At 37.5% G+C, this 26115-nt stretch overlaps 3 protein-coding genes across 3 annotated transcripts in view; 1 reads left to right on the forward strand and 2 right to left on the reverse strand.

The window, feature by feature from the left end:
• LOC120429201 (uncharacterized) overlaps positions 1-13048 on the forward strand; it is a 262260-nt gene extending 249212 nt beyond the window's left edge. The window contains exons 6-8 of the mRNA XM_052710536.1: positions 8533-8633; positions 8743-8851; positions 12167-13048. Of these exons, the coding sequence (XP_052566496.1) occupies positions 8533-8633; positions 8743-8851; positions 12167-12408 (452 nt within the window). The 3' untranslated portion in view covers positions 12409-13048. The remainder of the gene's footprint in view (positions 1-8532; positions 8634-8742; positions 8852-12166) is intronic.
• LOC120427777 (chymotrypsinogen B-like) lies at positions 12510-19494 on the reverse strand. Its single transcript, XM_039592698.2, has 3 exons — positions 18618-19494; positions 13378-13764; positions 12510-13320 (listed from the first exon to the last, which is right to left on the reverse strand). Exons 1-3 carry the CDS (start codon positions 19297-19299, stop codon positions 13067-13069), a joined length of 1323 nt encoding a protein of 440 aa, XP_039448632.1. The 5' UTR covers positions 19300-19494; the 3' UTR covers positions 12510-13066.
• A 197-nt stretch (positions 19495-19691) lies between these two features.
• On the reverse strand, positions 19692-21319 carry LOC120427781 (macrophage mannose receptor 1-like). Its single transcript, XM_039592702.2, has 2 exons — positions 20693-21319; positions 19692-20294 (listed from the first exon to the last, which is right to left on the reverse strand). The coding sequence occupies exons 1-2, from the start codon at positions 21134-21136 to the stop codon at positions 19878-19880; spliced, it is 861 nt and encodes a 286-aa protein (XP_039448636.1). The 5' UTR covers positions 21137-21319; the 3' UTR covers positions 19692-19877.
• Between the last annotated feature and the right edge of the window lie 4796 nt (positions 21320-26115).

The following is a 26115-nucleotide window of genomic DNA, read 5'->3' on the forward strand; positions in this document are numbered from 1 at the left end:
GTATTTTATTGTATAGCTTTTGAAAATTAACATTGATCAACAAAAATAGGTAGGTATTTCCTTGTCTCTGTGACTTAATCATTAGTTCCTTGTTTTCTTAGGGTTTTTTGCTTAATATTAAACTGACTATTTTTGTAGCCACTTTTCATGTTTGGAACATTTGTTTAATATTTCAATTTAACAATACTGTTTGACAAAAATGGTTGTGAAATTTGTAAATATACAAAATTTTCAAGACAGCCATATTTAATCTGAGTTACAGCCAATAGCTTTCTTTTAAATTGTTGTATTTGGAGTGGATAATCTCTCAACTGTCCTATATCAAATTGTTAACCCTCTAGAACCCAACCCCGCCTCTAGTCGGGCTTCGACAAATATCCGTTTTACAACCAATTTCTGATCTTTAAAAAGCGCTTCAAATAAGAACGCCTAAAATTAAAGAAAATGTCAAGATTGGAAGTGTGACTTGTTTTATGTGACTTTGCCATTTTTTTTAAAAAATGTGATTTTTCTGGGGTCAACTTTGTAAAAATAAGTTTACAGTAATTTTTGCATTGTCCCAGACTATGCATCTACGAATTCTTATATGATTTAAATGATAATGGTATAATTCTATAGTAAAAAATGTGAAAAACAAGCAACACATTAAAAAGTGGCAGTAAAAACATGAAATTTAGAAAGGCACAAAGTAACGATAGAAGGTGGTAGGAAAGTCAAATACTATCAGAAACAAACATAAACTAAACAAGATAAATGCAAATAAAAAGTTGAACCAACCTCCGGCTAAGAACTGTATAGTGAAGAATAAAAAAAAATCAAATAAAAATACTAAAAATGAAACAAGAAAAACATAAAAGAAGACAAATAAAATTTTCGTAGAACAAAAGTTGCTCGAAATAACCTCCTAAGAACGGGGAAAATGAAAAAATTGGAAAAATTGGGCATTACAGGGTTGAGAAAGGAATTTGGAAGTGAGAAATGTCTTCAAAACTGCTGGATTGAAAAAAAAAACCAAGCCACCTGTATAGCCAGATCAGCAAAAAATCAGCATAATTGAACATTTATAACCTAAAAAATAATGTTAGCACTTTTGTGAGCGCCATGAGGCATTTTTTTATTTTTTGTTAAAATAGACTTTTGAAAACAAAAGGCATCAGAAATGATATTGGAAATAAAAATTAACATTACTTAAATTATGAAAAATAATTCAGTTATAATTAGGGTTAGTGAATTTTCACGATTTCGCGGACAGCGTTAAATTTGAAAATTTTCGTGAAATCCCGTGAAATTTATTAATTTTCTCAAATCAACTCTAAGAAATAAAAACATAATAAATATTCATCTATAAAGACTGTTAATGTGAATTCAACTGAAAAGCGTGATATAAATAATTTAGAAAATTGTCATTAAAACATACATTAATATAAAATTGTTACAACACTTACTGAGAAGTGAATGCGGCAAACACTTAAATGATGTTCACAAAAATCAGTCGAAGTAAAAAAACATATTCAATGGATCATTGATTGCTGTTATTCTCAAAGTTTTATTTTTTACAAATTTTGATTAAATTAACTGAACAAGTATATTGTAAGATTTTTTTTAAAGATTGGACAGATTGTTTTTTTAAACTGAGTTGATTTATTTTTTTAAATCAATTAAAAGCAAACATTCATGTAAAATCAACATTCAACAGAAGCAGTCGTTTTCCCTGATTCAATTTATCGATGACCTGAGAAGCATGAAATAAGAAAACAAAATTAAAAATTGAATTCTATAAAGTAGAGAAAAATATTGCGAACATAGATTTCTATGTAGGGTATCAATAATATTTTTTTAGCTAAATAAACTAAATTTCGTAGCATTTTCATTCGCAGTTAAACAATTTTAGTACTATTTTATTTTGAAGGTATAATTTTTAAAGAAATTGAATGATTCAAGCTAGATTTACTCGAGATTAAATGAATAGTATTTTTGATATTACAAAATCACATTTTAACAATATTTCAGAGTTTTTCTGAGTCTTGTTTTATTTTCACGATATTTGATTATTTGGGGTGATAAAACAGTATAAAAAGAATACGCATGACCTACATTTTCGTTGCGTTTCTAAATATGGTAAATATGATGTAGTTTATGTAATTTTAACATAAGATTTTCAGAGCTATTCAAACAATTTCCATGTTCCGCGAAATTTCCGTGAAATTTTGTGTTTTGAAATTAAGATTCCCGTGAAATCTGCAATTTTTGAGAGTGAAAAATCACTAAGCTTAGTTATAATGTTCTAAAACCGGTGTTCGCGCAAGCGTTACGTGAAAAAAAGACTACTCCAGAAATCGTGAATTGTGTTCACGAGTTTGAAAATCACGAACAATTATTTTGTAATTTTAGTTTTTATGAAATTAACGATTTTGTCTACATTTTCGACATTTTTTGGATTCTCCATACTTCCCGTTATTCTTGTTTCTCTAGTGTCATTCAGATCCTTTGTTTTTTTTTCGAGCCCCAAAATCTGCCAAAATATCAAAAATCTTCAAATGGCGTTAAAAAACGGTTATTCAGAAGATTGTTAAAGTTGATTTAGACAAAATTTTAGTATTTGTTTGATAAAATAATTGTTTGATTATGTCGAAATATTGTCAACTGGAAGTTTCTGATATAAAAATTTAGGCCAATAAACTTTGCCAGAGATTGCAACGCGATCTGAGTTTATAATATCCAACTTGATTTCTTCAGTACTCCATGGTGATTAATTTATCGCCTTTTTGCAACGATTAATCTTGCCGTCAATAAAACTCGAACCTTGCCGGTCTACACGCGGTAATCTTCTCACAACCAACCAAACCAGTCAATGGAATGCAATCCTCACCAGCACTTCCTTTCACTATCGTCGCGATTTCCTCCAGGCGATGCGCGTCTTTGAAGCACCTTAAGATTATTTTTTTTCTCATCAGGTGCTGCTAAGCCTCTTCGCGACCGGTCAAACAAATCACCTCCCCGATCAACCTTGTCCGCTGCCTTGTAGGTCTCTCTTAATCTATCCGTTCAATGGGTGTTAAACCGCAGCAGCCACGGTGACCTTCACCTTAATGCGTCTTCATTTTAACCCTCTACTGCCCAAATTTTTTTTTCGAATATTTTTATTTTTCCCGTGTTCAGGAGGTCATTTTGAGCAACTTTTGTTCTACGAAAAACTTTACTTCTCTTGTTTTATGTTTTTCTTGTTTCATTTTTAGTATTTTAATTTGCTTTTATCTTGTTTAGTTTATGTTTGTTTTTGGTAGTATTTGGCCTACTCTACCACCTCCTATCATTACATTTCGCCTATCTAATTTTTTCATGATTTTACAGTAACTTTTTCAATTTTTTGCATGTTTTTCTCATTTTCTGCTATAAAATGGAACCATTATCATTTAAATTGTAAATAAATGCGTAGAGGCATAGTCTGGGGCACTAGAAAAATTACTGCATACTTCTTTTTACTTAAAATATAGGAAATGTTAGTAAAAAACACAGCCAAAGTTGACCCCTAAAAAAATTACATTTTTAAAAACATTGGCAAAGTCACATAAAACAAGTCAAACTTCCAACCCTAATATTTTCCAAAATTTTAAAAGTTCTTCTTTCCAATGCTTTTTGAAGATCAAAAATTGGTTGAAAAATGGATTTTTAGCGATTTTTTAAATCGAAGGCCGTCTAGAGGCGGGGTTGGGTTGTAGAGGGTTAACGCAACCTCACGCCAACTTAAGTTCTCGATCGGATGTCCACTCTGCCAATGACTTAACCCACCCGAGCTATGCGGACAATGTGATAATGGAAGACTTTATTCAAATTAGGCGCGTACAACTTGTTTCATTACAGACTTGATGGTGTAAATAAAAATTGCTGGTAAAGGTTATCTGGGCAGTGTTGCCAACTTGGCGGTTTTCGTGCGTAAGACATTCCCAGACAAGCGATTCAATCGAAATTTTCACTCGCTATTATCAAAATTATGCGGTTTGATAACGACATTATTCAACGCGTATCGATCAGAAACGCACATTACTGACACGAATATTTCGGGGCTAGTGTGTCTTATCGTCTGTCAAATTTTCCTTTTTTCACCACCCCCTGTTTGTTCAACATCACCAAACCAGACGAAGGCGTAAGCAATAATTGAGAAAAATTTCAATTCGTCTTGCCGGGTGCGCGCTCATCAATGGGTAATTTAGAAGCGGATTGGAACGCCCCGTGCCGTTTAAATTTCTCATAACCAATCAAATTCAAATTTGGCTGATGAGTGCGAGCGCGCGGTTATCGGGCGGGTTTTAACAAAATGAAACCATTCGCCTCTAACGGGCACCGTTTAGGCAGGTCAGGTGGAATGTGTGTGTGCTTTGGGTAGCTTAAAAGTTAAGCTTGGTTATGAAATGGGCTTTCTCTGTTTTGGTGAAGTTGGTAAAATTTTGTCCGATTATTTTTTAGTGAAATTTTAAAACTCAAATGGTAGAAATAAGGCTTCACGAGCAGGTGAAAATAACTGAAAAAGTAAAAGTTCGGTTATTGTCAGGAGGTCAGAACCTGTTATTAAACACCCAGATTAGCTCTTATAATAACACAAAATAATAGAGATTTGTTCGGGGGGGGGGGGGGGGGGGGGGGGAGGTATTTAAAATGCATTATACACCTGTCCAGTTGTTTTGCAATAAGTATTTTCCAAAATACTTAACTATTGACGAAAATTTATTTTTTGCAAAAAAAAGTTTCTGTGGTTCTGTACATTGGAATTTCATAAAAATTCAAAATATTTTAAGCGAGCCCAAACATGCTTAATATGATTATCAATGCAGGTAAATGCGTTTCAGCTTGTTTACAGTTGATTTTACTTAAATTTTCATAAAATTTGAAGTTTTTTGAAAAAAATATTTGTTTGCCCCCTGATTTTCAGATCATTTTTGAAGAGGGGGGGGGGGGTGGCAAAAACTTTGAAAAATAATTGCAACAGCTTTATTTGGTTCCAATTAAATATTACATATTTTCAAATGCTGAATAAAATCAGTAAACATTGGCTGACGGCTTACAATTTTTGTTTAACATTTGAAAACGTGTAAAATTTAACAGAGACCAGGCAAAATATCCAAATGAGCTAATAACCAAAATGTTTGAATGTTCTAGTGACAAAAAACGAATAAATATTTCGTTACGCACAACATATTTGATCAAACTGTTGGATCCTTCAATTATTTTGATATACCAATAATTATAAGAATCAACTATCAATTGTTTCACAAGTTTTGGTACAAAGACCGCATTTCGTGGCCAAAGTTATGTCCTTGATAAAATTGGTCAAAATTTTCCCATAGTTCTCGCAATATTTAGCAAAATAAAAATAATAACAAATTAGGTTCTAGACACTTTCAAACATATCGTTGACTTCCTTTAGGGGTTATATCAATTATAAAAAAAATCAACTTTTTTTTCACTTTTTAAAAAAGTTTTGTTATTAGGACCACATTTCATGGACAACATAATGTCCTTGATAAAACTGGTCAAAATTTTCCCATAGTTCTGGCCATATTTAGCAAATAAAAATAATAAAAATTTGGTATATGGAGAACTGGTCAAAATTTTCCCATAATTAAAGTAAAATTCAACAATAAATAATGAAAACAAATTAGGTTGTGACTGATGATTTTTTTTTTAATTTGGAATATAACACGAATAACGCGATTAATGATTTAATGATTTTCCATATTCCATACCTTGAGTTGTTATTGTCTTAGTCTTTCATAAGATTTGTTCAATAGCAATTTTTAGACTAAGTGTTGAGGATGTCATTATTTTTTCTTCTCATTACCGATGAGCATGAGTTTATGATAACAAAATTAGATATTTTGTCCGGGTAGTAGTTTCCTATTTTGCCGATATTTTCACTTTCTTATGCAGGGTTGCCAGTTCACAATTGTAATAATTTAGCCAAGTACCGGGAAAATATCTGACAGAAACAAATCTATCAACTATAAATGGAAGGGTGGGTAACTATGAATTTATTCAAAAGTTTGTTGAATTCAGATTGTTGTTGTTGTTAATTCATTCATTTCTGGCAGGTGTAAATAAATTCAGATGATTGAAGGTTGAATTTACATTTAAATTAAAATATTTGCTAAATTTTCCGATTAAGCATTAAACTCTTCAGATCAAAAAGTTGTTCAATATTTGCAAAAAAGTAAAGTCTTAAAAAAGTGCATAGTAAGTTTGGGTTCTGGGTGACACTTGAAAAATCTGGCATTCCCAGATACATCTGGCAACCTAGCAACCCTGTTCTCATAGCTTGCATGGATGTTTTTTTTTTTTGCGAAACTGAGCTTTTAATGGAGCTTGAGATTTGGTTTGTTTTTGTTTGCTGGACGGTTGCCAAAATTCTCTCCCAAACTGGGTAAGAGAAAAAAAACAATACCATCTTCATTTTTCATCTCTTCCTTAATGGTCTCTACGGAATTAACAACCAAATATTCAACAAATTTTCTTTTTTTGGACATTGAAAAGCGGTCATCTAGTTCCAGAGATATCCTAACTCTCAGAAAACCAATGTAATTAATTATTGATATTTTTCCGTAAGCCCGATCATCAATTCAATGTTTTTGATGATTTTTTTTAGAAAACTCAAATAAAAACAAATGGTTTTTACGATACAAATTTCCATACAAAATACAATCGCTTTGCACAATGTGGGGACTAAATCAATCGTGACCAAATTTAAAGGAATTGTTCAGGAACCCAAAAGGTTCTTAAACATTTTCGTGCTGGCAAAACGACTGTGTTATTACACCCTAAGGAACCATAAACTAAAACTGTTTCCAATGAGTGATTAATTTTCGGTCAAAGGCTCGACACTTTCCCACCCTCCACACACCACGGAAACAGTGCCGTTAACGGCGCCTATTTGAGCGCACTTTTGCACGAATCCGCCATAAAATCCACCAACAAATGACCAAAAACGTTCACTTCATAAAACGGCATGCCCGCATGTCTGTGGCTTTGGCCGCCGTGGGTAATTAAGGTCACCTGTTGTAAAATTACCAATAGCGCACCTTCTGAAGGTAGCATGTGTAACACGAACCCCTCCCCCTCCCAGCGTCAATTCAAGTGCGTGAAAGAAAATCTGCACAATGAAGGAAAAATTATGAAACAAAATCTTGGCCGCCGAGTGTCGATTTCCCACCTTCGTAGGTGGAACCACGCAGAAGAAAAAAAAAACGCTGTTTTCCTTCCTCTTTTCCACGGGTTTGAGAGTTTTGTTTGAAAACAAACCGCGCGCACACACACACACGTTTCGAATCCGATCCGGCACATTCCGCAGCAGCAGCAAAAGTCTCACCAGCTCAGGTGGAACCAAAAAGCGCGCGTGATTGATGGAGCTTTTCGGCCAAGCTTGTCACGCATGAAAGCTGGGCGTTGTGTGGTGTTGTTATGTTGTGTTGTGGGGTGGGACGATGGGAAAATCAAACAACAAGTGATCGGGTGTTTTGCATCTCTAATGACCAGGAGAAGCTGAGCGCACTAATGAGTAGGTGTTGTACTAGTATCATTCATGAAATCGTTTTCAATGGAAAGTTGGCTGGTCACGCAAGGTGCGTACTCAAGATACAGAGTTCTGAATATATGTTGATAGCCTTTTTGTATGAACGGTTCCCAAAATTGCATGGTGACTTGTACGGACCAACACATGAAATAAAATGACTTTTTGGTCATAGAAAAAGTACACACAAAGTTTCACCCAAATAAAAATAAAGGCAAAAAAATCGTTGCCTGAAGTCTTGTTATTTGACTAAGAAAGCCTTAAGTCATCAAATCCCGCGAAAAAATCGAAAAACAAACAACCGAATAAAACTATTAAATGAAAAAAAAAACCAAGTTTTAACTAGGTAAGGCCAATGCAAATACTTTCAAAACTTCTAAAAAGATTTGTACTAGCTTCTGCAGATTCAAAACGAATGGAGAAAAGAAAAGAGAAAAATACTTGTTTTTGGTTTTTGAGTGCACCATCAAATCAGGCTTATCTTTTTTCGAGTGCAAAAGATTTGAAAAAATTCATCCATAAACTGACTGCTTTGAACAAAAGGGAGATTGATTGATTATGATCGGTGCAACGGAATTAGATTTTTAATCAATTTTAGTTACCCTTTTGTAAACCAGTTACACTTGTTGCATTACCATCAACTTTTACCTGACATTCAGCTTAAAATCAATAACATCATTTATAGCCCAGCATTGGTTACTTCACCGTCCAGAAGAGCCAAAGAACCGTCATTACTCTCCGTCTTCGAAGAAGCTATAAATTTGAATACAATCGACCGTTTGGTTGGTGTAGCAATCGGTGCACCCTCATGGGCCAATCCAATGCAACAATTGAAGAATCTTGAATTGGCCAATAGATGACCAAACTGTTTTACTTAGTTGCCAGCAAAAGCCCTTCATTTCACGCTGTTCAAATTGTGCAATCAAAACCTTGAAAATAATCCCGTTTTTCTTTCCACATTTTCCCTCCTGTAGATTGTCCCAACTGCGTCGAGGATTCGAGCGTCCCAAATCGGTGGACCATGCCCCTGCTGAAGCTGGGAGAGAAGCGGTACTATCTTAGCATTTTCTTCAAGGTGAGCCTCATTCCCGAGTGCAGTACAGTTTTAATTGTGAATTTATACTTTTTCGAGTGAAAGGACCCCCAAAATATATTGACTGAAACATCGACCCCCTCTTTTCCAGGCTAACTGGTTCAAAGCCCTGCAGTACTGCCGGTATCATGGAATGCAGCTCGCCAGCATCCAGTCCCAGGAGGAGAACGATCGTCTCGAGAAATACGTCAAGGATTATGGTAATTGTGTATATTTATTGAAAGTGACTTCTGAGTTGCATTGTGTGGCTAGAGTCGGGAGTGATCACAATGAGTCGCGTGCCGCGCGGTAGAAGAATTTGCCACCGTTACGCAATCTGATTGCAACGGCAATTAGTACTACTCCCATCAGGTGTTGGTAACTATGAATGGCTCGTGGATTCAATTAGTGGTCGTAGCAATTTGTTGAATTGCTCGCAAATGCAAGTTGAGTATTGTTTATGGTTTCTGTTGAACGAGAAATGCAAAGGGAAATTAATGGAGTTCAGGATTAATGCTGCTCTTACTAAGTGGAAGTGATTCAAGTTCTCATAACAAAGAATCATCGTATAATTTCAGAACAGGATTTCATATACTACACAGTAAAAAAATCTGTGTAAAATCGCATGCAAAAGCATGCACATCACCTTTGTGAGCAAAAGCATGTAATATTGTATGAGAAAACGTGTACACAAAAAGCATGTACAAAAGAAAAATAAATTAATTTTGACCACCCCAAAAATAACATCAATCTGGTGAGAGTCATATCCAGATTACCAAGTCCGCGCCCCAACCATCTCGGCTATCTCGCCGCTGTGAATTTAGTTGGATCAACACCGATGTAGCTGTACGTTCCCCATACATCGTATACAGTTAATTCAGTATACGACGTACGGGAAACCTACTGGTACATCGGCGTTGAACACAGCATTTACAAGACGGTGAGATAGCCGAGACGGTTGGGCGCAGACTTGGTAATCTGGATATGACTCTCACCAGATTGATGTTATTTTTGGGGTGTGCAAAATTAATTTATTTTTCTTTTGTACATGCTTTTTGTGTACACGTTTTCTCATACAATATTACATGCTTTTGCTCACGAAGGTGATGTGCATGCTTTTGCATGCGATTTTACCATCGGATTTTTTGCTGTGATACTAATGAGGAATTATCCCTGAAAAACAGAAATGTTTTTTCGCTTGTCAATCTTGATTTGGCTGAAACTTTGTGGGTAATTTGGAAGTTTCGATACAAACATGATATGAAAATATTAGAGTGGTTCAAATTTGCCCTTTTGCCGTTCATTGCAGGGCTGTATTGTATGGGTGATCCGACGAAAACTCGAACATCTCTAGCTAAGAACTTTTTCTACAACAAAATGCAGCCAACTGTATTCAAACACAGCACTTACATAGAGAACTGGTGCCTCAGCCCGCACGGCTATCATGCTGTTGCAGAGGGGATTGTATAAACGCCCTTATGAGCTTGACATTCTGGCCATGCAGATTTCGGATACTTAAAATATTTTTTTGCTGTTTGCCAATTAAAAATGATTGAAGTTTTGAGCTTTCTGAAGCTCTGATTTTTTTAAATTCCTAACAGTCGATTCAATTTCCAATATGAATACCTGTTTCATTAAGCTAGTTCAAATTTTATCTACTTAAGAAAAACACTGTTTGAGTTTTCACAATCATTTTTTTTTGTTTTTAGCAATACAGTCCAGACTCGGTTATAGAAAGCCTCGATTATATGAAGTTTCGAGTAACCGAAATTCGATAATCTTTTTCGCTTGCAAACTTTCTTCATTCGTGAATGAGAGAGGAGGCGAACAATGCAAAAGAAAATCGCGACCAAACCATTCAAAAAAAAAAATCAATCGGTTGAAGATTTACTTGTGATTTTCATTGTTAGCACAACTAAAATTCATTTATTTCTTTAAATATCATAAATATCATTTTTTTTAAAACATCAATTTTTATGATTTGCAATATGGGTCACGGTGTGTTTCGTAGAACAAATTTAAACAAAAAAAATCACAAACGTAATATACCGTATTTTTTTTTAAATATTTATTGTTATCGTCGTCGGCAAAAGTCCTATTGGCATTTATCTTATCGGCTAGGAAAAATGCAAAAACAATTTTTTTTATTTTAGAAATATTTTGTTTTTGCGAAGAGAAAACTTGTATAACTTATTTCGTTTACTTTTGCATTTGAAATGCAATTGGTCACTTTTAGGCTTTATACAAATTATGATATTTGTGACAACAGATCGGAAAATTACATGAAACTTGACGTTAACAAATATTGTCATGAATTCATCGAAATTTTACATTTATAAGACAGTAACATTATTGCTACATTGTTGATAGCATTGTGTGCTACATTTTTAATTTAAATTTTGAAATTATTTTTTTTTTGTTCCACCCTTTGAAATCGATCGAGGCTGAGGTAAAAAATATTAAATCTAGAAAAAAAAAATCAAATGGGAACTCATGGTTAAAGGATCCGTTTGAAAAGGTACTCTAGAAATAATTTTATTTATTTTTTCCAAAATACGTAGCATCATGAAAGCTATGTATCTTGAAGAGCTCTTGTGGAACTTCTGATTTTTTTCGAAATTTCTTATTATTTGATATTTTTTAAATTTCTAAATACGTAGTTTTGTTAAATTTGAGTATTTAAAAAAACTACTAAATCAATCTTAATAAATGAGAAACTCCCGATCATTTGATACCTCTACTGAAAAAAATCGAATTTTTAACCCCAAAAACTCAATCGTGTGCTTTTGATAGTATTTTTTTCGGAAAGTTCAGCTAATTTTGCATACGAATGACTTCTTGGACGATTTTTGTGACTCGTACATTGCGAGTATCAGAATTTGTTTTCAAAAAAAATATTTTTGTGATGACTGAGTGTATCCGGTTTGTTTTTTTTATTTTCGAAAAAAAAAATGAAAAAATGATTCTTCTGGGTTATTTCAGATTCGAAAAGAACATTGAATTTCACATAAAATTACATGTCTCACGATTTTTGACAGTTGAGTAACGGGAAATGGCAGCGATTTTAAAACTATTTTTTAACTTTTTTTGATGAAAAAAACGTTTTTTCGGAATTTTGAGTACACCTGATGGTGTATCGGGCGTCTAATTTTACACAGAAATCCCTTTGACACCAAATTTCTATCTCTTCACGGTTGCGAGCTACAAATCACTGAAAAACATGTCTTAGTAAAAAACCAGAAAAATGAAAGGGGTCGTACCGCCCCACCGTCACGAAATATCGAAAAATGGACCTCGGATTCGTGATCAGGAACCAAAATTACCGCTTAGAGCAAAGTTTCACGAAAATCGAAGAGGGGTCGGGGCAACTTTTTCCGATTTCGTGTGAGTTGGTGGAGAATTACCCCAATACGGAATTATTTTTTATAAATTGGGTAGTATAGAGTCAAGATGTTTTTTTTTCAATTCCTCAGGGTTACTTTGAATTTTCACTGTTCTGGTTTCAATTAAATCCAACCCACCGTCCCCATTCGCAGGCCTAGCCGCCGAGCACTTCTGGACGTCCGGCACCGATCTGGCCGAGGAGGGCAGCTTCTTCTGGATCTCGAACGGGCGGCCGCTCTCCTTCACCAACTGGAACGCCGGCGAGCCGAACAACTTCCGCTACGAGAACGGCGAGGAGGAGCACTGCCTGGAGCTGTGGAACCGGGACGGGAAGGGCCTCAAGTGGAACGACACCCCGTGCAGCTTCGAGACGTACTTCATCTGTGAGGTTTAAGGCGGGGGAAGAATCGCTGATGGCGGGGCTGTTTTTTTTGTTGTAAATTTTAGCGTGTGTCCCCATTTTTGTTTTGGAATTAAGGTCGAATCTTTATATAAAAAATACTCATCGTTGTTAGTTTGGTTAGCATTCTAAGACATCCATCGAACATTACTAATTCAAAGCAGATTGCATTGCCATGAATCTATCAGACCATCAGCACCTTTGAACGCCCCGATCATTGAATTTGTTTTCGTATTTGTTTAAGTGTTCAAACAGTCTGAGCCAATTTCAAAGAAACAAGTCTGTTCAAATCTTTTAATTTGTAAGAAGTTTACACCTAACTTAAAGTACCATATCGTGTAACGTGTTGTGACAAAAGTAAGTTTTAAAGGAACAAAAGTTACAAAACATCTACCATTAAAAAGAAAGAAATTATTTATCTAGCAAGAATCGTAAGCTCAAACAAAGAATATTCCTCTCTTACAGAATGTTACGACAGTGAAGAGAGTAGTATGTAGCGACTAGTGAAGCAAGTTTTAGTTTTGTATAGCGTTAAGGGAAATGAATTGATTGTAAATATCCTTTACTGTCTTTTGTGTTGCCGGCCAGAGTGTAATAAAGAGATTAAGTCATCAATTAAAGAAACATAAAAATAGTTCTTCGAAAGCTCGTTTTACTTCCAAACTTCACAGAGCACTTGTCGCTTTCCCTTGCAATTTGCATCAAGCCAGAAGGCTTGCTTGTTGCCCAGCACGGCCACACAGTGCTCATTGTTGTTCACGTTGTTGGGCTCATTTTGGCGCCAATGTGTAAATGTGATCCCCCTCCCACTGAACTGCCACTTGAAGTCACGGCTCACACCCAAATCGTTTGCCCCAATCCAGTACTGCTTCAGCCGGGCAACTCCGTTGGCATCGGTTTCCATTCCTGTAAAAAAAGAAACCCTTTAATACAATTCTTCAAGCCTACCTCAATCATCCCAACCTCCTTTCGCCACAATCTCCTTAACCTTAGCTTGATCCTGACCGGACTTAATCTCAGCCAAGTGTTGACCAATCGATCGGCAGTAGTCCCCAGCTTGGAACCAGTTCATCTTCTGTTCCAGCCCGAAATCCGTGGCATGGAAGTACTTCTGCTTGCCGCCTCCTCCAACCGCTGCAGGACGTTCCGTGACCGGTTGCAGGCCACAATTGGTCACGATAAAGTCCTGGAAGGCCGAAACCTTCGTGAAGCCCGTGTAGTCCTTGGTGCTGCACAGATTGGTGTTCGAATCCCGGGCAGCGGTGAACGACACCACCCCGATCAGGAACCACTGGCCGTTGCGGTTGATGTACATGCCGCCGCCACTGTCGCCGTTGCACACGTTGGTGCCTGGAAGGGGTTTATGAATTGTATTAAATTTAATATAATTTTTATCAATCGCCAATATCGTTTGAAAACCTTACTTCAAAACTGATATTTTTTTTACTTTTTTAATGCACTATGTAAAATTTCAAATTTGAAATTTGCGAATTTTGCAATAAATTAACCATTTATTTTAATGTAATGTAATGTTATGAGGTCGTTGGAATTATTTTTTAAAGTTTATGTCGCATCCGTCCGTTTTTAATATTTGGCCGACATTTTAAATCCAGCTAAATCATTTTTTTTATCAGACGAGTTACCAACTGAACGCAATGTAAAATGCATTTCCCCGCATTGAGAACCATTTTTAGCATATTTGGACCTATTTAAACATATTTTTAATTTTAGTGTGTGTGTGTGACCTATAATCTATTTGTTCATGGGTTAATAATAGTTTTAATGTTGTGCAGCTGGGAAGATAGCTATCATAATTAAATACATAATAAATTCTATCGCGAATCTCCAGAAATTCTTCGTCGGCGTGCCTTCCTAACAGCGATGATGTATTACGCAAGTAACATTTTTAATCCAACTAGCCGCCACCTAGTTTTAGTGAGGTTTTATGGTAGCATCTTGCTTGCTTATAAGTTTTATGTTGGCATTCACAGCAACCAATAAGCATGGGCTAATTTAAGGGTTCTAAGAAGTTGTAATGTCACCTGCTCATGACTCGCACTTTTTAATATAATCACAAAATAATTCATCGTTTAAAATTTTTCGAAACGTCAAGTTTGCTTTTAAATATAATATCGTTCTCATGAAATCATTTTTTGAAAAGGTCCTGAAAATATGTGAAACACAATAACTTACAGGACCTTCTGAAAAAACACGTTTTAAAAAGTCTTTGGATCTTTTATCGGACAAATATGTTTTGTAAGGAATTTGAAAAGAACAATAATTGATTATCAACTTTGAACTGAGGAAAACCTGGAAAACTATTCATATCATCTCTTTAAAACAATTTACAGTTACATGAAATTGTCTAATTAGCAAAAGCTTTGGCCAGATCAGAAAAGTAATTCAATTTTAAAAAGAAGTCAACATTCCGTACAAATCCGGCCTGTCAAAAATCCGCGGAGAGAGTCGAAAATTCGTACGGTAAGGAAAAATTCCGTACAGTTGGTAGCCTTTAGTATAACAATCGAAGTTCAAACATATGTTGAACTTTAAAATTCAAAAAGAAAAAAATATTTAAAAATGTTATGACAAAAGAATTATTTTTGATGCAGCGAGTTGATTTTTTTGGCTCTATCTCCCCCACATTTATCGATAAAATGTGGACCGCAGCTGAAATCAAGCCACCAACTGCTAGAAATAATCTTTCAAATTATTTTAATAACCTCCAATACATATTTTGTACTTCATAACTTACAATAGAATATATCATGTCTGGCATAAGACGTTTCAAGACGTATGAAATGTCATTTTCCATAACTCCTGACTCAGTTTTAGCAAAAGTTGTATTAAGGCTTTGAGGTTTTATAAATAGGCCATGGCAACCTTTTGTGGAGGTCCTTTTGGGTTAAGAGAGGTAAGAGAGGTTACTTGGGTAAGGATTTCATTTATGAAAAAGATTTGTGCAATATCATAAACCCTAAAACATATTCGTCGGCGAGCCTTCCGATCATCGATGATGTTGGGAGGATTTAATCAAGCAATACGACTTGCTTGTCTCGACAAAACTCGTTTCTATAGGAAACTATATAAAGAGAACAACAAAAAATATCTCAAAAACACTACAAAATATGCAAATTAAACGCATATTAATCTAGCTATAAATCACGATTTGACATGCAAAGAAACCGCGTGGCAACGCTTTTATGACAACCCCCCAAATTTAGATGGTTTAACTGATATTATGACCTCAAACAAGTTTAATTTACATTTTCTTTTTGAAAAAAAAAAACATTTTTTTTTATTTTCAATTAAATTTGTTCATTTTGATCAAAACGATGTTCAAAATGGGCATAATGTGAAAAATCTGGCAAAATCTGTCAATATCTGGCACAGGTGAATTACCTGAACCCTAAACCTGAAAAATATGGCATTCCCAGATTTATCTGGCAACCTGGAAACCCTGGGATGAATGGCTGATGAAAAATTGCTTGCTTCTTTGGATGTACCAAATGTGTACCGTCAGTGGGGGTGTCATTGGTCAATACAAGATTTACCTTTCGTAATTTCTAAATAGCAAAAATAATTTCAACTATATCGAAAAACTTTTAAGTTTAACAACATTTTATCAAAATATGGTGGAATTTGACTAACTCTAACTTAAATGCCAATCGTTTGAAAATTGACTCAATTTCACCCATTAGGAGGGATGCCATTGAACCATTGTGTCAAACAAAACTTTTATGAAGCGAAATGCAAAGATTAAGCCAAAACTTTCGTGCAACAATGTTTTTTTTTTTTTTTCGAGGGAATCGTATTGACATAATGCAATTAGGTTTTACACCGTGACGTCATTTGACAGCTCGTGTGCACTGTTTAAATGGTCTTCGTCGATTGTCGACGAATTTTCCCGAACAAAATCGACGACCGCATCGAACTGTGCTAAGTCCATGTAAACAGTGCACTCCTTTCTAACCTCCAAATTGAGTCGGCGTAAAACCTAAGGGCTTTTGTTAATTTGATTTGGTTAACCGCGGTGGATTTTCTTGAAATAATTCGAACTGTCAAAAATCCACCAAAGGATCTACCGGTGGATACTTTTCTACCACAGTTTTTTGTGTGATCAATTTTGTTGGAATGTTGGAAGAGGAGATCTAGAAAAATCTATCAAAAGGTTGATTTTTGAGAGGTCATGTTTGGCCAATCCAACAAACACTGAAGACAGCTGCCAAAATTAACTTTTAACAGAATTAAGTTTCTTTGAAAAGAATCTGAAAAATGTCAAAATCTGTAAAAAAAAAACACTTTAACCCAATCTCACCCCAGACCATATGTCACTCCAACTGACGGTAAGCAAATTCCCAAAGAAATGCCTCACTTGTTCAAAAGTAAAAACAAAAACAGAACAAATGCATAAGATTAAAATGCTCAAATGGCTAATATTTACTTTCTTGAAATCTAAATTGAAGTTTTAATAAATGTCATGAAAATACCTGTCAATCTATATATATATAAAAAATTTCGACGGTTTTGTTCGAACGCGAATCAGTTCAATACGGAGCGTCGGATCGAGGTGCTTTTTGTTGCGTTGTGTTCGTATAAGCCCAAGGAAGGTTCTTATGCTAACCAATTGACATTTTGGCCACTCTGGAACCGATTCCGGAGCATCGGCAAACTGTATGGAGAAAGTTACGTAAAGTCATATTTTGATCATAGGAGGCTGAATAAGCAAAAATCAAAAAACGTCAACAAACGAAAAAAAGGCAGAACGAAGTCTGTCGGGGTAAGCTTGTTTAACATAAATTGCAATACCCCAACTTGATAGATTTTTATAAATATAAAAAAAAACATGCATCTACTTCATAAGGAAAATATGTGACAATTCATTTGAATCTTGGATAAAAATTGTGGATATCAAGAGTGACAAAACTGAATTTTTTGAAATTTTAAGGCAACTCAAATGTAAAACAATGAGATTTTTTTAAATTTGCAACATCCATGAGGAGTGTTTTTTCCGTTTCGTGGGATTCAAATAATTCATGCAATTCAATAATTTTTCTGAAACATTTTTTGTAAATATTGGAGTCAGCTCAAAATAAAATTAAGAAATTCTAAAATATGTGTAACTATCAACATTTTTATATAATCATAGCCATAAACAAAACTGGCAAAATCTAAATCTACCATTTTTTTCGTAAAAATAGTTGCTCTTCCTTAAAATTCTAATGTTTAGCTACCGGCATGATTGTAGGGGAGAGTGGGGAGACTTGATCCCCTTTTTTTGTATCGCACATAACTCTGTCAATTTCTCACAAAACTATAAACTTTTTGCATGAATTGAAAGCTTAAACATTCATCTATGTTCGGCTTATAAGGATATTTCATCAGATGAACTCTTCGAATCATGCCAAGCGTTTTAAAAAAATATTTTAAACCGGCATTTTAAAAATGTTAGGGGTAACTTGATCCCCCTTTCAACATTTTGAAGAAATCTTAAGCAAAATGTTTCTTATTCATCCAAACTTTTAATTTTCTATAAGTTACAGCAATTTCACATAAAACCTGTACGTTTGTGTTCAAAATATAACAAGTTTATTATGTTAAATATTTAAAAACTTAAAATATTATTTTTTAGACCCAAATTAAGCATGTTTACAAAAGCTGGAAATTTTTGTTTACGAAACTTTTGAAAAATGGTTCAAACTGCTGTAAGTTATGTACAACTATACTAAAGGAAACTATGTATGAAAACCCAGCTCAATTAATTAATCTTGAGGCTGATTCCAGTGACTGTAAAAATGCAGGGATCAAGTCTCCCTAAACGCACTTTTTTAAACAATTGATTGTAAAAATAGTATGACGATAAATTTAACATCAAATGCGTAAGGGTTTTGGAGTTGATAAGTTTATCAAACAATTCATGTATAAAAAATATTTTTTTGAATAATTTTTGAGTGTTTTCTATACATATCAATACAAAGAAAAAAAGATCTCTTGGAAGTTTTTTGCAGCTCGTTTTAGAAAAATGTGTGTAACTGAATCTAAACATTTTTTAATTTTTTTCTTTGTTTTCTACAATGAGTTTTAGTTAATTTCGCACAACTTTCTAGAACAAAGCTAATTGTTTTACCCACATGCTGACGAGATACAGGCTTGGGATCAAGTGTCCCCGGGGATCAAGTCTCCCCACTCTCCCCTATACATACCATTCTTGAACCCAGCGCAGAACATCCCGTCGTACAGGGTGCGCTCGAACAGTTCCGGATTACTCTCCAAACATTTGGTGTGTCCAACAACCGGCAACGTCGTTCCCTGCAGCGCATCCGCCAGTGCATCAAACTGCGTATAACCCCATCCGACGACCGTTCCGCGAATAGAACCATCGTTGTAATTGATCCCCGGTGGCTGCGGAAACACACAGATCGGCTGGACGTAATCGGTGAACCTGGCCTGAGTTGCCAACCGTACGATGGCCAGATCATACTTGCTGGTTTTGGTTTGGAAGTCCTCGCATACAATCACCTGCTGCACGGCATGCTCCTGGACGGTGTCCCCGTACAGGTTCAGCTTGAACTTGCCCAGCTGAACGAACAAAGTGGCCGGGCTCGTGACCAGCCCGTTGACCGGATCCGTCACGCAGTGGGCCGCCGTGATGACACTCAGCTCGTTCACCAGCGATCCTCCGCAGATGTAGGACTTTTGAAATCCGGTCGTCATGAAAATACCCGCATGCCACGGGAACTCACCCGGGTTCGTCGTGTACCCGTGGGTTACCAGCTGCTGCAGCTTGATCTGCCGGCGGCCACAGCTGGGCGGTGGAACGTGGGCGTTACATTGTACACCGATGATGATAAATAAGAACGATTTTAGAGCAAACGCTGAATTCATCTCGTTGTTTCAGCACTGCTAGTTGATGACTGAGCAAACATCTTCAGCATCCGTCTTAGCGGGACACACGTCATTCAGGCCCATAACAACGAAACCAGTTTTGGACAGCCGCGAAATTTATCATCTGATTAGAGAAGCGGAAGGCAGTTTTGGGGGACCACAAAAAAGTCAGTCATTAGTGGTGAATCGCAAAAACGAGCAACTAAAATGAATAACAGCCTCGTGTAGATTCTGTATAAATTCAGGCGTTTGAAAGCAGACTCTTCCCTCTCGACTCACTTTGGAAGCAGTACAATTTTTTTAATATTCAAATTTAATTAATCAAGTTCAACGAATTTGAGTTAATTTTTTTAGCTGGATTATTTTTATTAAAAATCAGAGGGCACAGAGGCTCGAGCTTCAAACAATAATTTTATTTAAAATGCGTTGATAAACACAAATTGAGTCAACCATGTTCGACATCTGTCACGATTTTACCAATATATTTTTTTTTTAGTTTATCAAAATAGTCAGATCTTGAAAATAATTTTATTTCATACAAACAGAAGACAAACATAAAGCACAACAAATCTTCAGCCCTAATCTTCACAAATATAATAGAGCGGCGTGCAACAGTTGACATCGTTCCAGGTCCACTTCCCGTACCGCCCAACTTCGATGCACCGATCGTACACATTATCCGGCTGGCCAAGGTGCCAATTGGTGTACCCGGCTACCTTGGCGTTATTTCTCGACACCCAAACCCAGTTCTTGTTATCTCCGTTCGTGTCTATCCCGGCAATGTAATAGATGGACTTTCGCTGAACCTTGTCCAGCGTTTCCTGCAGCAGGTTCGCTTTTTCCTGCGAGGTTACGGTTGCCAACCGTTGGCCATACCTGAGGCATGCATTCCACGCACCGAGAAAGTCCACGTGCTTATCGTAATGCACGTAGTATCGTTTCACCAGGTTTGGACCAGGGTCCATAATTTCGAAAGAATCTGAAAACGTTAAACTCTTGAAGGATTTTGTCTATTGATTTTTGAAATACTCACAATCGATGTTGTTGAGGACCGAGGCACAAATAGATAACTTAATGACAAAACAAAATAAAATTACTGGAGTTTTTGAAATCATTCTGCACACGTTGTGATCAAGCTGTTTCTCAGTCGAATAATCTCAACAAAATGATTTCGTGTGCCTTTGTTCTTTTATGTTTGTGATCGTTTCAGTGTTTTTTGAAAGAAGTGTTCGTTCGATTGTTGATAATGACAAAAGTTCAAGATTATTCGAATGGTTGAACTTGACCTTATTTTTACTGAATGAAGAGACGTCATCTTTAATTTTACACAAATCAATAAAGAATACATTCCAATTATCTAAGCTTCCTCATCATTTCCGCACAAATTTTCCACCTCTTCACAAATGTAATGCAAATGCGTGCAACAGCTGATATCGTTCCAAGTAATTCCCCCAAACCGACCAATCTCCAGGCAGCGTTCCCCGTGAAGATCCGGCAGTCCCGTGTACCAGTTCGAGTATCCAGTGATCTCCGTATTCGACGGAAACCACACCCACTTCCCATTGTATCCCGTATCGTACCCCGCGACGTAGAAGATCGACGTTCGGGCCGTTTTGGCAATGGCCTGCTTCAGCAATCGGGCGTCGTCCTCCGAGGTGATGGTGGCCAACCGTTGGCCAAAACTGTGGCAGGCACTCCATGCTCCCAGAAAGTCCACGTACCGGTCGTAGTACACGTGGTAGCTTTTGCGCCGGCGATCGCAGGAATCAGCTGATTTTAGCAGAAATGTACAAACTATTACGATCAACAGTATTTTGACGTTCATTTTCGGAACCATTTTGACGACGCGAAGAACGCCGATTGACTAGCTCAATGTGATGCGTCCCAAATTGTGTTATTCTTATCTCGCTTTTACGAAAATGTCAAAGGTTTGTTAGCGTTCTTTATTCGAATTAAAATAAAGACATCCGCCAACATTGAATCGGCTTCTTATGCATTCGTTTTGAAAAATCATGAAGTTTAACCTACATCACGCCCTTATTACTGGACTAAAGTGGCAAATTTTTCCCCCGGAACACCTGGAACCGGTCACATTAGGTCAGAATTGATTGTTTTATTAATTGGACACTAGTAGTAGGCTGCCCTGTTGAGATCATGACGTTTGAAATGTAACATGCCTTAATTACTGGACCTTCCTGGTCAATCTGCCACCGGGGTCCCGGAACATGGCTCTTGTTGTAACAGTTAAGGGGGTGGTATGAGAAACAACCAAGAAGAACTTGGCAAACCCTGTTCCCAAACTCGAGTTCTGCACAATCCAAAACCCAGGATTACTTTACCTTCCTCGAAACACTCCCGCTTACGCGCCAGTACAGTAACGGAACTGTACTGCGGGAGGTCTGTTACTTCCCGACTAGATCAACTCTCAGGGCAGGTAATTTGGTTAACAACCCAAAACTAAAATTGCAAAAGCAAACAAGACCAAAAAGGAAGAATCGAAACCCAATCAATTTTCTAGCGCAAAAAGAAATCAAACGCGCGCTTTGAGGATAAACATGATCTCGGTGGGGTTTATTGTGGCCAATGTTACAATTGTGGGTGTGGGGGAGATCTAATGTTCATGCATGCTTAGCTATCTGACCTTATTTCTGCCCTGTGGTTGTCGGTCGTCCTTCCGCAAGCTGGACTCGATGCTCTCGGCGGCAGCGGTCTGGTTGCCGCTGGTGAGCAGCTTGTAGATCTTCGGGCACCGCCCCTCAGGCGATGCGTGGGTGTGCTGCTACCGTTGGATGAAGGCGCGAGGACGACGTTTCAGCGGGCTCGATGGCCGCCAACTGATGAATTTCCCCAGGTGTTGAAATCCCACGGTGTTGCGGCAGATCGATGGATCGATCCCAGGCCAGTGTGAGATGTACACAACGGTCAGAAAATCCCCGACGTGGTCGTTCAAACAGCCGCCGGTGGGCTCCACTTGCTCAGGGTTGTTGCTGGCCCCTACGGAGGACCCACTGGCATACCACGGTTAGTGCGCCCCTACGGTAGCGTCCACTTCCGATGTTGTAGGCCAGGCGACCGATCAACGGGGACCGGGTTTCCCCTGCGGCTGCGTCCAAATGACTCGGAGACTTTTGGCGGGTCGTCTCCTACGGACAGATCTACGTGTTCAGTGCGGTGCGAATTCGGTGGTGCGAGGTTCGATGCGAGTACGTAGTGCCACCACGTGTGGTGGTTCAAGTCGTGCTTCCGGGGCACGTGGAGAGGCGAGAGGTTCTTGGCTGTGCCGCACGGTATGTTTTCAGCGGCTCGACAGTGTTGGACGGGTTGCTTACCACGTGGGCTTCCCACGTGTTTGTTGATAAACTTGGTCCAAGGATGGCAAATGGCGCGATGCGTTCTGTCCAGGTTCCGAACGGGCGGCGTCGCCGATCGTAGATCGACGTGGCTTGCGGAGTCGCCGGCTGGATTCACAGGAACCGTAACACGTGTGCCGTTCGGTCTGCAGGACCGCGATGTTTAAGTTGCCCAGCGTTGATCACGACATCGCTGGTTGTTAGTGACACGAGGTCACGCACGCGGTTGGTACCCAGTCAGCAGGTGGATCGCTCTCTCGGCACGTGCACCGTTTCCGCTCTACAGCGGCCAGGAGGCGTGCGACACGGCGTCGAACGAGCGCGGTTCGGTTGGCAGGGCGCAGGTGTAGCGTGAGGCCCACAGTCCCACACGTGCGAGTGGGCGCCGATACCGAGGCGTCCTCCAAAGCTGTGGATGAGATGAACCAAGCAAAAAAAAACCTTCGCCAGAAGATTCTTCGGGCGAGACACGACAACCATGAGCACTTTACCCTTAGGTACTTTAAACGCACTTTACCTTTTTGCTAGTTTCCCTGCACTGATTGCTGAGGCTTAGGTAATCAAGATCAAATGCGATCGATTCGCGGTGTTTGAGCTAGCGGGACAAATTATCACCGTTACAATTTTTATCGATTATTCTCGCCTAACGTACTCACTTGATACCTTGATACTAATTCGCACTGCCTCTAATTACCACTCAAATATCACAAGTGTTGGACGATCTTCGAGTGTACGGGGTTTGGAAGGCACGTTCGGTTCTCTAAACGGTTCGAGAACTAATGAGATCCCCAAACGGCTCGCGTGATCGCGGATGGCGATGGATGGGGGAAACGCGAAAAATCGATCGTGGCCACTAATGATTGGTCCACGTCATCAAATTGTTTGAAACAATAGTTTTCCAATTCTTTTTTCGACCGTTTCGAGAACAGGCAGAGCCGGTCCCAGGCCCGATCTACAGTGTACGAGGGAAGGCGGGCAAGTTATTCCAAGTTATCTCCTTCTACACTTCGACTTCTTGGCGCTGTGTAACCCAAAAGGTTACACTGTGGCCAATTATGTACTGTCTCATCTTGAGGGAACTTTTTTCGTTGATATTTGGTCACAGGGGAATTTTTAATAAAAGTTCCGGTGATAATCCGGCCATATCTCAGTTCTCCGTGATCCACCCAGGATAAAACCAATCGATTTCCAGGACTTTTTTACATAAGAAAAGCAATGGCAGGACTTGGGAAAACTACCTTATCAAAAATCTTACAACTTTGGTAAAAGGAATGTTTAATCCTCATTCCTTGACAAAAGTATTCCATGTAGTCGAAATAGTAGTTTATGCAACAAGTTGCAAAAAGAGGATTTTTTCAGCACGAGTCGTACATTTATCCAACGAGGTTCACCGAGTTGGATAAATACGAAGAGTGCTGAAAAAATCAAGTTTTGCAACGAGTTCCATACAACATTTTTTGCAATTCCGAAAAACACCCATTGAGTGAAATTTTAAGTCAAATTTTCATGTATTTTGTCAATAATCGTTTAAATCAAAAAAAATGTTGAAAAGTATTACTTTTCGAAACAAGTGCTGAAAAGCACCCATTTCAGTGCTGAAAAGTAGAGCTTTTCAGCATTTACTTTGAAAAGTGTTGCTATTCGATTCTGTTATTTTTGGTACAGAAAAGTAGGCTATTTTGTCGTTCAAGAATGACAGGAAAAGTAAGTAGTTTCACGACGGAATTGCAAAAATGTTATTTTTGCTGTATCAAAAAAGAACGTTGCTATTTTTTACATAATTTATCATGATTCACATAAAACCCGCATTTCTACACCCAAACCAAACTTCACTACAATTCAGTGATGAGAAAGTTTCGTACATTCATTTGCATAACTATTGTAAATGGATGATGAGATCATCTCGCCATACTTGTTGTCATTCTCCGCCAACTCACACAGCAGTTACCCCGACCTCTCTTCGATGTTCTACAAAGTTGTAGAGCAGACAAAAACAAAAAAATATATTTGCAAATATAAGGGGTTTGCATGTATTCTTCACGAGTTATCAGAATTTTACAAAAAAGTTTTTTGGAAAACTGATGTTTTTAACCATTTTTGACCAGTTTTTCGAATTAACCCCTAAAACTCAATCGTGTGCTTGCACTGAAAAAACAGCATTTTTGATGAAATTTTTTTTCGGAATTTTGAGTGTGCTATCAAATCTGGCGTCCAATTTTACGCAAAAGTCCCTTGACACTAAATTTCTATCTCTTCACGGGTTCGTGCTACAAATCACTAAAAAACGTGTCTTAGTAAAAATCCATAGAAATGAAAGGGGTCGTACCGCTCCACCGCACAGTGGGCGAAATCGAGCCCAAAATCGTACTCAATTGAACGCGGCTGGTTCCCTGGTATGAAAACTATTGCCTCTTAAGTAAAAAAAATCAGGAAATCGATTGGTGATGGTTTCATCCACCGCACGAAACGGCAAAGGGTCCATTTTGCCCCATTTCCCCATTTTTCAAAAAAAAATCTTGAAAATCGCTCTGTATTTTGAGCGGAGGCTTTCTGCGGCCATCCTAAATGCACGTAACTTATGTGAAAATGTCTCAGGAATCCAGTAAAAATAACCACTTGCACCGCAAAATTATCTAAGGTCCATTGATTTCCAATTCCGCTAGAAAAGCATTTTTGGCCGTTTTCAAATGTTAGGTCAGATTTTAAAATTCTGAAAATATTTTTATCGTAAAGATCAGACGATTTTACATAAGAATGACCATTTGCACTTGATAGTTTGACACATGTGTGTTGAAATAGAACTTAAAATAAATAAAATGTTTGAAGAATCAGTTTTGGGCCAATTTTCTCAGGCGCAGAATAAACTGCCGTTTGCATAATTTTTATTTAATTATTATTGAAACCAACATAAATGAGTCAAACTATCAAGTGCAAATGGTCATTCTTATGTAAAATTGTCTGATCTTTAATATAAAAATATTTTCCGATTTTTAAAATCTGACCTAACATTTGAAAACTGCCAAAAATGCTTTTCTAGCGGAATTGGGGATAAATGGACCCTAGATGATTTTTGCGGTGCAAGTGGTTATTTTTACTGGATTCCTGAGACATTTTCACATAAGTTACGTGCAAATACAGAGCGATTTTCAAGAAAAAATGTTGGAAAGTGGGGCAAAATGGACCCTTTGCCGTTTCGTGCGGTGGATGAAACCATCACCAATCGATTCCCCGGATTTTTTACATAAGAGACACTATTTTTCATACTAAGAATCCAGCCGCGTTCAATTAAGTCCGATTTTGGGTTCCATTTCGCCCATTGTGCACCGTCACGTAATATTGAAAAATGGACATCGGATTCGTTATCAGGGACCTAGATTACCTCTTAAAGCTAAGTTTCTCGAAAATCGAATGGGGATCAGGGCATCTTTTTCGATTTCTTGTGAGCAGATCACAGTTACACTGCTTA

The sequence above is a fragment of the Culex pipiens genome, chromosome 3 (assembly GCF_016801865.2).
Source record: "Culex pipiens pallens isolate TS chromosome 3, TS_CPP_V2, whole genome shotgun sequence".
Classification (NCBI taxonomy): domain Eukaryota; kingdom Metazoa; phylum Arthropoda; class Insecta; order Diptera; family Culicidae; genus Culex; species Culex pipiens.